At 38.8% G+C, this 14,940-nt stretch overlaps 1 protein-coding gene across 2 annotated transcripts in view; it reads left to right on the plus strand.

The window, feature by feature from the left end:
- Positions 1-14,940, plus strand: part of MOB1B (MOB kinase activator 1B) — a 161,667-nt gene that overhangs the window by 89,130 nt on the left and 57,597 nt on the right. For both annotated transcript variants that reach the window (XM_053703345.1, XM_053703346.1), the window contains exons 2-3: positions 1,072-1,238; positions 2,464-2,557. In XM_053703345.1, coding sequence (XP_053559320.1) covers positions 1,072-1,238; positions 2,464-2,557 — 261 coding nt within the window. The remainder of the gene's footprint in view (positions 1-1,071; positions 1,239-2,463; positions 2,558-14,940) is intronic.

Below are 14,940 nucleotides of genomic sequence, written 5' to 3' on the forward strand. Positions count from 1 at the left end.
GACTGTATTGAGCTGATCAATGACCAATCCGTCTTCCTCCAATCGTTGCATGCCCCTTTTGGCCTCCAGCTCAAGGGGCACGCAATGATTGGAGGTCAATGATTGGAGGTAGTATTCGGATTCATCATCGATATGCAAAATACAGTCAGAGATGCGGGCGGAGGATCGGCGGTCTGTTTACCATAACGCAAAGGTAAGTATTTTAAAAAGAAGGGTCTTTGTAAAGTTTAATGAATTAAGATTGTTTTTAGATACTGGGCACTAATTCCTTAAACTTTACAATCACATTATTATTATTATTAAATTACATAATTAAATAAAATAAAATATTAAATGTGTTTTTTATATATACATACTATCTCCAGAGGTGCATTTGAAGAACAATAAAAAAATAAATAAAATTATACTCACAGTAAGTGTGCATACAGAAATATTGAGTACTGACATTGGTGATACAAAAATAGGGTCATTTTAAAAAGCAGTGAACAAGTGAGGCACTCCTGCATGAAACATGTTTGCATTCTGAGGTCCTTTACGTCTACATTTTTTACACCGGCCTGACTATGTGTTTTTAATATGCTACTATGAATAAACATTTTCATTTTTTTAAGGCAACTTGTTGCTTATTTCTTCAAAGATCTGGGCCATTGTTTTGTACATAGTTTTAAAAAATGACTGTAAATTAGAATAAAACAATTACTTTATCAAGACTGCCAAACAATACCTACCTGCACTGTCCTGTTACTAAACCAAAGATCACTTATATTTTGTGCATAGTGTTTAGTAATTATACCAGCTCACTTTTGATTCATGTTAAAACATGATGTAGTACTGTATCAGGGTCCAATGTAATCCTCAAGGGTCAGAGACGGACCATTTTGTTGTTTTATTGCTTAAAATTAGACTGTCTTAAAACAACATTCATCATAAACTTGGCTTTAGAGACAGTAGGATTTTTAGTAATGTTTTGGCACACATTTCTTGAACGCCACTTTTTTTTTTTTTACACTGTCAACCTCTTTTATAAAATTTTTAAATTTGCTAAAATCAATATCTGTATTTTGTGTTTAGTGGCAATCGCTCTTCAAAAACCTTCAAACCAAAAAAAAGTATTCCTGAGGGGTCTCACCAGTATGAGCTGCTTAAACATGCAGAGGCCACGCTGGGCAGTGGGAACCTTCGTATGGCTGTTATGCTTCCTGAGGGGGAAGACCTCAACGAGTGGGTGGCTGTAAACAGTAAGTAAACATAAAAAGGTACTGATATGGCTCAATGTTTATAGATGTGCTTTATTTGCTTGTCAATATTGTATTATTATTTTTAGCATCATTTATTTGAAAGTGCCACCAAATTCAGTTGTGTTTGATACATGAGTAGGTTCATAATGATACTGAATCATGGTAAAAAAATATCTATAGATCCAGGCCAATCAAATCAAAACAAAACAAATACAATAAGAAAAGGGTCCTGATTCAGAGGTTACCATCTACAGAATCAACATTGTTGTGCTGGACAGTTGGTAAAATTAACTCCCTTCAGCGTCTCCAGGGATAAATAATTCTACGCAAAGAGATGAGTGTGTTTTAGTGAATAAGCTAAATAAAACAGGGATGGTAAACCGTGGTGAAAAAAACAAAACAAAAAGCTTGGTTGACATTGGAACATGTTTTGAAGTTTTGACACTTCTAAGTCTTGCAATGCAAAGTGTATCTTAAAAAAACAAAAACACTAGATCTGCATCATGTGACAACACCCATGCAATTTCTGAACTAATCCGATTGGTAGGTAAGCTCCATGCACTAGTTTGATTGATTTGCATGAAGTGTACCAGCCAATAAGCACCCACAAATTGACACTGGACATTTGTATGTGGTGCCAGCCTCAGTGTTAAAAAAATACTAAGGTATTCTAAACTACTATTAAAATATTATGCCACCTCAACTGGTAAATCTGGTGAGGTGAGGTCAGTACAACTGGATATGGCGTTTACTAACTTTTACCTACTGTGTTAAAGCTGCCTTGGGAATGTGTGGTTTGTGCTGGTGAGTGTGTTTTTGTATGGTCTGTATGTTCTATTGTGGTCTATATCTGTGCACTGTACTGGTCCTGTAACTTCAATATATACGTTTTAAAGAACAGTAAACTCTTTAAGTAACAGCTTAAACAGGTTTAGAGTTTGTACAAACATATTTCTAATGCAAAACTGTTGACTATAAATCCAATTTTATTGTAAACAAGTCATTCCCATTATGCTTTCATTTCCATGTTTTGACCCATTTTATAGCTGGGGATCTGTGAAACGCCAAATTTCTGTTTATTTTCTTTCTCCAACAACCTTAAAGCTTTTGAATTTACCTACAGTATGTACACTAATGACTTTTGGCTTTATGTGTATACAGTTTATATTGTTTTTATACATTATCTGTAATTACCTTCACTAATTAAAGACTCTTTGCTTTACAGCTGTGGATTTCTTCAACCAAATCAATATGCTTTATGGAACCATTACAGATTTCTGCACGGAAGAAAGCTGTCCAGTCATGTCTGCTGGTCCAAAGTAAGCTGGTTATTTATGGTCTTCCCCTTCTGTGTTCATCGCCACTGCTCTGTACTCGACAGCAGTTAAAGTGACAGTATACACCAATTTTAATTTAACTGCATGTAATAGACACTACTATAAAGAATAAGATGCACAGATACTGATACAAAAATCCAGTATAAAACAGTTTAAAAACTTACTTAGACGCTCCCAGTTTAGCACTGTTAAAAACGTTAGCTGGAACACCCACTGGTTCTATAAGAAAAAAAGCAGACCCTTCCCCCTTCCTCTGCATATGAAAAGACTCTTTACACAAACAGGAGCAAGCTGAAGTAGGTATACATTAGTATTCTCCTAAAACTTTGGGGCTTGGTTAGGAAAAAATCAGCACAATGTTATTTAAAAAAATAAGCAAAACTATACATTGTTACAAAAAAACACCCAGATGGACTATATAAATGGATTATCTACAAAACATTTATGCAAAGAAAAATCTAGTGTATATTGTCTCTTTTTAAATACTGTTTGAATTTATTGTTTGTCATAAATGTCTGCTGGGAAAGGATTTCTCTATAAATATGATTTTGTTCATAGGTACTGAGTGTTCACAGCTCAAGATACACAAACTAGAGATAAGATAGTGATTGGTAGAAGTTCAGTTTAAAGTATATGAAACAGTACTCGTTTAGTAAAAACTAAAATGTAAATCAAAGTGAACATTAAAACAATTTACTCATTTTCTTGCAAATTTCTCATTGTAGCCACTGACTTCTGGGTGATGAGAGCAGATATCATTTGAACTTGCATGCAGAAAGCGAAGCAATCTTCCAGGAATGAAGAGCTCAGTGGCTTGTTCTATGGCACGGTTACCGCCTGGAAGTAGCTTCTTTTAGCCCAATTGTGCTTTTCACAGAGTAGAACTCTCTTGTAGTATATCAGTCTGATCCTGCCTAACAGGGTCAGTCAAGCACAAAAATACCTGACCATCCTTCTCTGAACAAGGAAAATGGCAACACCAGACAATCAATTTGGCCTCCTTTGGGCCTCGCCAGTGATGTGCAGCCATATCAGTCTAGGTACATTGGGCAAGGAATCCACATTTGGTTTCCCCCATCACCCTTCCTTGGTCAGAAGAGGCAAAACAATCTTTGTTTAGAGTAGAATTGCCTGGTATTTCAGGGCTGGACTGACCTTGTTAGACGGGATTAGACTGATATACTTCATGAGAGTTCCCCTTTGTAAAAAAAAAAAAAACCCACTGGGCTAAAAGAGGCTACTCCCAGGTGGTAACCGTTCCATAGAACAAGCCACTGAGCTGTTCGTTCCTGGAAGAATGACTCTTTCTGTATGTAAATTAAAATGATGTCTGCTCTCATCTCCCAGGGGTCAGAAATTCTAAGTGCTCATTTTGCAAGAAAACAAGTAAATTGTTTTTGTATACACTTTTAACGCTTCTCTTTCTGTATATCTTTTGAACTTAAGTTGCATTCTGCCTGATCTGAGCATGAGCAAAACAAACTTACTGTTTCTTTTGTAATTGCTAAACATTAAGGGCCAGATTACTAGTGGTGCGCAATATTGCTCTTACGCGAGCATGATATTTGCGCTCCACTCAGTAATACCATCGCACGTAAATGTGCACTGGTATTACAAGTGAGGTGCAATGCGAACGTGACCTTTCTTTGCATTGGTGAAAGCCAAGTGCTCACGAGAGCACGCTTCCATAGGCTCCAATGGGAGTCTCGTTTTCATGCCGGAAGCCACGGCAAACCACCTATAGCAGCGCTGGGGCAAGTCGTGCAGGGTTGGGCACCAGTAAATAAATTATATATGTACATGCTTATATACCTGTATATTTATTTGCTTATATGTGTATATACACATATTAACACACAAATGTATGTATATACATATACATTTATAGTAAAAACACAGTCTCCCATTGACCTCCATGTAAAGGCACTTTAGGTGTCATTTGTTTTTTTCTAACACTCCACATCCCCTCACTTTAACCCCTTATAACTGCTTAGTGCAGTTTTAAAAATAAATAAAGATGCTCATATATTTCTCTTATGTTAATGTACTGTCCTCTTTATTTTGGAGGCAATTGGGCAACTTTTTTATTTTTAATATAGGGCTGACCTCTGGTTAATTGAGCTTAGCGCAAAGTGAAACCGTGAGCTCGCAGTAGCATTAACCAATCACTTGTAATAGCTAGTTATTTAACGTGCGCTCACAATCGGAAACATTTGTTCATTTATGGGCGCATGTTAAGATAGCGCTGCACTCATAATCTGGCCCTAAGCCAGCTCAAGTTGCTCTAGAATATGTATGACATCAAGCTAGATAAGCCTTCCCATAGAGACCAATTGACACTGCACAATTGAAGTTAAAAAAAGAGATAAAAGGTCAAATCATTTTAAAATGATAATTAAACATATTGCAATGAATTCTATTAAGTATACTGAACTTCTGGGTTCTATACTAGACACTTAGCAACCCTATTTCTCAGTCATCAAAAGATCTCTCTCAGGGAGTGGTCGTTCTAGAAGAATTTTTTTCTGGGAATTTCATAAAAATTGGATATTCTGAAAATAGATTTCATGGTAACATGGGGAAACCGCAAGGATGCCAGGAATTATGGTGTCCTTATGCCATAACTGCAATGGTAATACTCACACTACTTTTCTCTAGTTGGTGTGCTCTCTAAATGATTCAAAAGATCAAGTGGGACAAATCAATTGATTTTGCTAACTGACCAAAGAGCTTGGTTTTTGTGTTTTTTTCTTCTGCAATTAATTTTTTTTTTACTTTTTCATCATATTCGCAGTCTTATGTCCGAGTTTCCATTTCTTTATGAAAAATCCTTTGCCAAAGGGAATAGATTTTCACATAAAGCATGAGTTTTAAAGGGATATAAAACCCAAAAATGTTCATGATTCAGAGCAAGATGGAGCAAGTGATTTTAAACAACTTTCCAATTGACTTCTATGATCAATTTTTCTTTGTTCTCTTGGTAACATATGTGAAAAGCAGAGAAGTATGCTTAGGAGCTGGCCCTTTTCTGTAGCACTTTATGGCAGTAGTTTTTAAGACTGTTATCCATTTGCAAGAGCACTAGATGGCAGCCCTATTTCCTGCCGTATAATGCTCCAGATGCCTATCTAGGTATCTCTTCAACACTGAATATCATGGGAACAAAGAATATTTAATAATAGAAGTACATTGAAAACTTTTTTGAAAATGGTCCGCTCTGTCTGAATCTCAAAAGAAAATGTTTGTGCTTCTTATCCCTTTAAAGTGATGGTAAATTTATACCAACTGCTCAGCATATTTTAACTAGCATATCGATATGCTTTTTTAATATTAAAAACATCAGTTTACTGAATAACTTCAATTTTATTAAGGTAACGTTACAGTTTTATATTCAGCCTCTCTCGAAAATTTTCTAAGCTACTGCTTTAATGGACATACGTTTTAGCCAATCATCGGCTCACCATGCGCCCCATGTTAAAAAGTACCTGCACGCTCTCGTGCTCTGAACTCACTAATTGCGATGCAATGCGTATGTGCAACTCTTACGCTACTTGCGCATTTGAAATAGAGAATACTCGGCTCTAGGATTCTCTATTTCAAATGCGCAAGAAGCGTAAGAGTTGCGCATGCGCATTGCATCGCAATTAGTGAGTTCAGTGCACGAGAGCGTGCAGGTACTTTTTAACATGGGGCACATGGTGAGCCGATGATTGGCTAAAACGTATGTCAATCAAAGCAGTAGCTTAGAAAATTTTCGAGAGAAGCTAAATATAAAACTGTAACGTTAGCGTAATAAAATTGCTTTGGCAGAACACATCTATTCTGCAGATTTAGGGCTTTCTCTAAATTTACCTCTCTATAGTTTTTATTTTAACCTTAGTTCACTAAAAGTTTAGGTTTCTGCAATTTAATTTCTTTCATGTAATTAGCAAGAGTCCATGAGCTAGTGACGTATGGGATATACATACCTACCAGGAGGGGCAAAGTTTCCCAAACCTCAAAATGCCTATAAATACACCCCTCACCACACCCACAAATCAGTTTTACAAACTTTGCCTCCTATGGAGGTGGTGAAGTAAGTTTGTGCTAGATTCTACGTTGATATGCGCTCCGCAGCAGGTTGGAGCCCGGTTTTCCTTTCAGCGTGCAGTGAATGTCAGAGGGATGTGAGGAGAGTATTGCCTATTTGAATTCAATGATCTCCTTCTACGGGGTCTATTTCATAGGTTCTCTGTTATCGGTCGTAGAGATTCATCTCTTACCTCCCTTTTCAGATCGACGATATACTCTTATATATACCATTACCTCTACTGATTCTCGTTTCAGTACTGGTTTGGCTTTCTACTACTTGTAGATGAGTGTCCTGGGGTAAGTAAGTCTTATTTTCTGTGACACTCTAAGCTATGGTTGGGCACTTTTATATAAAGTTCTAAATATATGTGTTCAAACATTTATTTGCCTTGACTCAGGATGTTCAACATTCCTTATTTCAGACAGTCAGTTTCATATTTGGGATAATGCATATGAATTAATCAATTTTTTTCTTACCTTAAAATTTGACTTTTTCCCTGTGGGCTATTAGGCTCGCGGGGGCTGAAAATGCTTCATTTTATTGCGTCATTCTTGGCGCAGACTTTTTTGGTGCCGGAAGTTGCGTCATTTTTTTGACGTTTTTTTGCGCCAAAAGTGTCGGCGTTCCGGATGTGGCGTCATTTTTGGCGCCAAAAGCATTTAGGTGCCAAATAATGTGGGCGTCTTTTTTGGCGCTAAAAAATATGGGCGTCACTATTGTCTCCACGTTATTTAAGTCTCATTATTTATTGCTTCTGGTTGCTAGAAGCTTGTTCACTGGCATTTTTTTCCCATTCCTGAAACTGTCATTTAAGGAATTTGATCAATTTTGTTTTATATGTTGTTTTTTCTATTACATATTGCAAGATGTCTCCGTTTGTCCCTGAGTCAGAAGCCACTTCTGGAAAAATGCTTAACTGAGTTTCAGTTCTACCAAAGCTAAGTTCATTTATTTTAAATGTTATAAATGTTTATCTTTAGCTATGGTTTGTAATAAGTTATTATGATATACTTTTACATGCAGATTCCATTAGTATTTATGCTTTATACATTTCCATTCTTAAGTGCAAGAAATGTTTAGAAGATTTATAAGAAATATTTTCTGATTAAGGCTATGTCTGACTTCGTGCCTTCTAATACGATTTTTTGGTCTTTTTCACTTCTTTTTTAATTATTGAAGTTTCAAATGACCAACAACATACTGATTTATCCTTCTCTGGTGATGTTTTTTTCTCTTTCAGAAATTCTCTTCATCAGATATTGACACTAACAAATCTACTTTTTTATATAATTTTTTATTATTTAAGTACATTTGTTCTTTGTTGACTTTTAAGACTAGCTGACACTATTTCTGCCTTTTTATTTCTTCTGTGATTTCAGAGGTTTTCTTTCCAATTCCCCATACTAGGGAATGGAATAGGCTGAGAATTTTCTTTTATTTTTAAACTATATTCTTTGTCAGCAGTTAAATTCAATTTGGAGGGTTCTCCAATTTATTGGAGCTATCTCTACTCCTACTAATTATGCTATTGTTTTTATAGCAAAAACAGAATTTATGCTTACCTGATAAATTACTTTCTCCAACGGTGTGTCCGGTCCACGGCGTCATCCTTACTTGTGGGAATATCTCTTCCCCAACAGGAAATGGCAAAGAGTCCCAGCAAAGCTGGCCATATAGTCCCTCCTAGGCTCCGCCCACCCCAGTCATTCGACCGACGGACAGGAGGAAAAAATAGGAGAAACCATAGGGTGTCGTGGTGACTGTAGTTAAAGAAAATAATTCATCGGACCTGATTAAAAAACCAGGGCGGGCCGTGGACCGGACACACCGTTGGAGAAAGTAATTTATCAGGTAAGCATAAATTCTGTTTTCTCCAACATTGGTGTGTCCGGTCCACGGCGTCATCCTTACTTGTGGGAACCAATACCAAAGCTTTAGGACACGGATGAAGGGAGGGAGCAAATCAGGTCACCTAAACGGAAGGCACCACGGCTTGCAAAACCTTTCTCCCAAAAATAGCCTCCGAAGAAGCAAAAGTATCAAATTTGTAAAATTTGGCAAAAGTGTGCAGTGAAGACCAAGTCGCTGCCTTACATATCTGATCAACAGAAGCCTCGTTCTTGAAGGCCCATGTGGAAGCTACAGCCCTAGTGGAGTGAGCTGTGATTCTTTCAGGAGGCTGCCGTCCGGCAGTCTCATAAGCCAATCAGATGATGCTTTTAAGCCAAAAGGAAAGAGAGGTAGAAGTTGCTTTTTGACCTCTCCTTTTACCAGAATAGACGACAAACAGAGAAGAAGTTTGTCTAAACTCTTTTGTAGCTTCTAAGTAGAATTTTAGAGCACGGACTACATCTAAATTGTGTAGCAAACGTTCCTTCTTTGAAACTGGATTCGGACACAAAGAAGGTACAACTATCTCCTGATTAATATTTTTGTTGGAAACAACCTTTGGTAGAAAACCAGGCTTAGTACGCAGAACCACCTTATCTGAATGGAACACCAGATAGGGTGGAGTACACTGCAGAGCAGATAACTCAGAAACTCTTCTAGCAGAAGAAATAGCAACCAAAAACAAAACTTTCCAAGATAACAACTTAATATCTATGGAATGTAAAGGTTTCAAATGGAACCCCTTGAAGAACTGAAAGAACTAGATTTAAACTCCATGGGAATCCCTTGGATTCACACCAGCAGATATATCTTTTCCATATTTTATGGTAAATCTTTCTAGTTACCGGTTTTCTGGCTTGAACCAGAGTATCTATCACGGAATCTGAAAACCCATGCTTTGATAGAATCAAGCGTTCAATCTCCAAGCCGTCAGCTGGAGGGAGACCAGATTTGGATGTTCGAATGGACCCTGAACAAGAAGGTCCTGTCTCCAAGGTAGCTTCCATGGTGGAACCGATGACATATTCACCAGGTCTGCATACCAAGTCCTGCGTGGCCACGCAGGAGCTATTAATATCACCAAGGCCCTCTCCTGTTTGATCCTGGCTACCAGCCTGGGAATGAGAGGAAATGGTGGAAACACATAAGCTAGGTTGAAGGTCCAAGGCGCTACTAGTGCATCCACTAGAGTCGCCTTGGGATCCCTGGATCTGGACCCGTAGCAAGGAACCTTGAAGTTCTGACGAGACGCCATCAGATCCATATCTGGAATGCCCCATAGTTGCGTCAACTGGGCAAAGATCTCCGGGTTGAGTTCCCACTCCCCCGGATGGAATGTCTGACGACTCAAACAATCCGCTTCCCAGTTTTCCACACCTGGGATGTGGATCGCAGATAGGTGGCAGGAGTGATTCTCCGCCCATTGCATTATTTTGGTCACTTCTTTCATCGCCAGGGAACTCCTTGTTCCCCCCTGATGATTGAGATACGCAACAGTCGTCATGTTGTCTGATTGGAATCTTATGAATCTGGCCTTTGCTAGCTGAGGCCAAGCCCTGAGAGCATTGAATATCGCTCTTAGTTTCAGAATGTTTATCGGGAGAAGAGACTCTTCCCGAGACCACAGTCCCTGAGCTTTCAGGGATTCCCAGACCGCGCCCCAGCCCACTAGGCTGGCGTCGGTCGTGACGATGACCCACTCTGGTCTGCGAAAGCTCATTCCCTGGGATAGGTGATCCTGGGTTAGCCACCAACGGAGTGAGTCACTGGTCTTCTGATCTACTTGAATCACTGGAGACAAGTCTGTATAGTCCCCATTCCACTGTTTCAGCATGCACAGTTGTAATGGTCTTAGATGAATTCGCGCAAAAGGAACTATGTCCATTGCTGCAACCATCAATCCTACTACTTCCATGCACTGAGCTACGGAAGGACGAGGAATAGAATGAAGAACTTGACAAGCGTTTAGAAGTTTTGACTTTCTGACTTCTGTCAAGAAAATCCTCATTTCTAAGGAATCTATTATTGTTCCCAAGAAGGGAACTCTTGTCGACGGAGACAGGGAACTTTTTTCTATGTTCACCTTCCATCTGTGAGATCTGAGAAAGGCCAGAACGATGTCTGAGTGAGCCTTTGCCTTTGAAAGAGACAACGCTTGTATTAGAATGTCGTCCAAGTACGGTACTACTGCAATGCCCCTTGGTCTTAGAACCGCTAGAAGGGATCCGAGTACCTTTGTGAAAATCCTTGGAGCAGTGGCTAACTCGAATGGGAGGGCCACAAACTGGTAATGTTTGTCCAGAAAGGCGAACCTTAGGAACTGATGATGTTCTTTGTGGATAGGGATATGTAGATACGCATCCTTTAGATCCACGGTAGTCATAAATTGACCTTCGTGAATTGTGGGTAGAATCGTTCAAATGGTTTCCATCTTGAACGATGGTACTCTGAGAAATATGTTTAGGATCTTTAAATCCAGGATTGGTCTGAAAGTTCCCTCTTTTTTGGGAACTACAAACAGATTTGAGTAAAATCCCATTCCCTGTTCCGCCGTTGGAACTGGGTGTATCACTCCCATCTTTAACAAGTCTTCTACACAATGTAAGAATGCCTGTCTCTTTATTTGGTTTGAGGATAAGTGAGACATGTGGAACCTTCCCCTTGGGGGTAGTTCCTTGAATTCCAGAAGATAACCCTGAGAAACTATTTCTAGCGTCCAGGGATTCTGAACATCTCTTGCCCACTCTTTAAATTTTAAACAGAGCACACTTTATTACTGAATATGTGAAAAAATATGAAGGAATTGTTCAAAAATTACCAAAATTTCACCACAGTGTCTTAAATCATTAAAAGTATTGCGCACCAATTTTCAGAGCTGTAACCCTTAAAATAACGAAACCGGAGCCGGTTACAGTTTTAACCCCTCTACAGTCCCAGCTACAGCCTTTGCTGCGACTCTACCAAGCCCAGAGGGGAATACGATACCAAATGACGCCTTCTAGGAACTTTTCCAACTATTTTCAGGACCTAACACATGCATCTGCATGTCTTGCTCTCAAAAACAACTGCGCAGTAATGGCGCGAAAATGAGGCTCAGCCTACAACTGGGAAGGCCCTTCCTGACTGGAAAAGGTGTCTAACATAGTGCCTGACGTTAAAAAACGTTCCCCAAGTTTATAAATGAGAAAAACCAGCATAAACATGTATAAAATGCCCAAATAAAGCAATCGATTGTGCCCATAAAAGTGTCTACCAGTTTTATAGCCCATATTAAGCCCTTTATTCTGCTTGAGACTAAGAAAATGGCTTACCGTTCCCCATGAGGGGAAATGACAGCCTTCCAGCATTACACAGTCTTGTTAGAAATATGGCTAGTCATACCTTAAGCAGAAAAGTCTGCTAACTGTTTCCCCCAACTGAAGTTACTTCATCTCAACAGTCCTATGTGGAAACAGCAAAGGATTTTAGTTACTGTCTGCTAAAATCATCTTCCTCTCACAAACAGAATTCTTCATGTTTTTCTGTTTCAGAGTAAAATAGTACATACCAGCACTATTTTAAAATAACAAACTCTTGATAGTAGAATAAAAAACTACAACTAAACACCACATACTCTTAACCATCTCCATGGAGATGTTGCCTGTGCAACGTCAAAGAGAATGACTGGGGTGGGCGGAGCCTAGGAGGGACTATATGGCTAGCTTTGCTGGGACTCTTTGCCATTTCCTGTTGGGGAAGAGATATTCCCACAAGTAAGGATGACGCCGTGGACCGGACACACCAATGTTGGAGAAATAGTATTTATTTTCCTTTATATAGTTGTATCTTATTTTTGGAAAATTATTTAGTTTCAGGTACTTTTCTTGGTCCTGTGATATTGCAATTGCTTCATTTTTTCTGTTTACTTTAAGATCAAGTATCAGATCATGATTTATTTTAGCATTGTTAAGGGACAACATTTACTAGACTAGGTGCCGTTGCATTTGTCTTGTTGTTTTGCATTTTGCAAGTCCTCTGTTTTGACTGGTCCTTTAAACTGGACTGTCATGCTAATAATGTCATTTGTGTCTTCATTTTATTGAATATATTCGCAAATGAGGGTTAATCTATGTCTTTAGCTATTTTAGCTAGAAGAATTCTGTGATTTTTAAAAAAAAAAAAAATAATAAAAAAAAATCCATATTTCTTTTGTTCTAAGATAATCAATTATAATTGGATTAAATTCTTAACTGTTACTATGGGCTTCAAGATTGAGTTCTAAGACTAAAACTTTAAGCTTATACTAGTTTGGTTGTTCTTATTAAGGAACGAATCCTGAGTTCTTTGCCAAGTAACATGTTTTTAATTGGGGTTCGAAATTAGCTCCCTAATGTTGCGATGCACGTGCCGTATTCCAGCTTGACTGGTAAGGGGCAGGTTAAGACTTCTTTGAAATTTATTTGGTTCTATTTTGTCCAAATTTCTTTGATTTTATTCCAGTAAGGCTAACACTTTCTTTCAGTGTGTTTCTGTCCTATATATTTTGGATACTGTTGAGGCATGGCTGGGTACCCATGGGGTTCAAGCGCTGCTCAGACCTGGAATCTTCTGGGGTTTTTATTCCAGTTCCTTTTCTAGGAACTGGGTTTTGGAGTTTTATTCAAACTATTTTGCCTTTTTGTGGTCATTGATAGCATTATTTGTTTTCTTTAGATACAATAAATGCGTATTCTTCATTTTTCTGTTTTCATTCAGATTATTTCCTGAGGATGCGGATTCTCATATGTTTCACTTGCTCTTCAGGACATAGTTAGAGGATCTTTTTTCAAAAGCTCTTGTTTCCTCACGCAAGGGTCACCTTTTTTTAGGTTTCCAGATGGTTTATGTCACTATCTTTGTCTCTATCAGACAAGGGACAATTTGTATTGGGTTCCGTCTGTCGGTACCTTTAGTCTCTATTATTTCCTTCAGTTGCTATATATGCATAGAAGTTTTAACAGCATTGGATTCAATTCCCTTTGCTCATTTTCAATGGAAAGATCCTTTCCAGCTTTCCAGTATTGTTTCTTCAAGAACATGGTTGGAGGATCAATTAACCAAAAAGTTTGTTGATTCCTCAGACAAGAGTAACCTTTTTTAGATTTCCGGATAGATTCAGTGTCCATGACTCTGTCTCTGTTGGACAGGAGACGTCTGAAATTGGTTTCAGCTTATCGAAACCTTCAGTCTCAATCATTCCCTTCGGTAGCCTTATGCATGGAAATTCTAGGTTCTTATGACTGCTGCATTGGACGTGTTCCCCTTTGCTCATTTTCACATGCGACCTCTTCAGCTCTGTATGCTGAACCAGTGGTGCCGGGATTATACAAAGATATCTCATTTAATATCTTTAAAACTGATTGTTCGACACCCTCTGAAGTGGTACAGACCACCATCGTTTAGTTCAGGGGGCTTCTTTTTTTCTTCCAACCTGGACTGTGATCTCAACAGACGCAAGTCTGACAGGTTGGGGAGCTGTATGGGGGTTTCTGACAGCACAAGGGGTTTGGGAAATCTCAGGAGGTGAGATTACCAATCAATATTTTGGAACTCCGTGCAAATTTCAGAAGCTCTTCAGTCATGGCCTCTTCTAAAGAGAGAATCGTTCATTTGTTTTCAGACAAACAATGTCACAACTGTGGCATATATCAATCATCAAGGAGGGACTCACAGTCCTCTGGCTATGAAAGAAGTATCTCGAATACTGGTATGGGCGGAATCCAGCTCCTGTCTAATCTCTGCGGTTCATATCCCAGGTATTGACAATTGGAAAGCGGATTATCTCAGTCGCCAAACGTTACATCCGGGCGAGTGGTCTCTTCACCCAGAGGTGTTTCTTCAGATTGTTCAAATGTGGGGACTTCCAGAAATAGATCTGATGGCTTCTCATCTAAACAAGAAACTTCCCAGGTATCTGTCCAGATCCAGGGATCCTCAGGCGGAAGCAGTGGATGCATTGTCACTTCCTTGGAAGTATCATCCTGCCTATATCTTTCCGCCTCTAGTTCTTCTTCCAAGAGTAATCTCCAAGATTCTGAAGGAATGCTCATTTTTTCTGCTGGTGGCTCCAGCATGGTCTCACAGGTTCTGGTATACGGATCTTGTCTGCATGGCTTCTTGCCAACCGTGGACTCTTCCGTTAAGACCAGACCTTCTGTCACAAGGTCCTTTTTTACCATCAGGATCTCAAATCCTTAAATTTAAAGGTATGGAGATTGAACGCTTGATTCTTAGTCAAAGAGGTTTCTCTGACTCTGTGATTAATACTATGTTACAGGCTCGTAGATCTGTATCTAGGAAGATATATTATCGAGTCTGGAAGACTTACATTTCTTGGTGTCTTTCTCATCATTTTTCCTGGCATTCTTTTAGAATTCCGAGAATT

Source organism: Bombina bombina, chromosome 2 (genome assembly GCF_027579735.1).
Source record: "Bombina bombina isolate aBomBom1 chromosome 2, aBomBom1.pri, whole genome shotgun sequence".
NCBI lineage: Eukaryota > Metazoa > Chordata > Amphibia > Anura > Bombinatoridae > Bombina > Bombina bombina.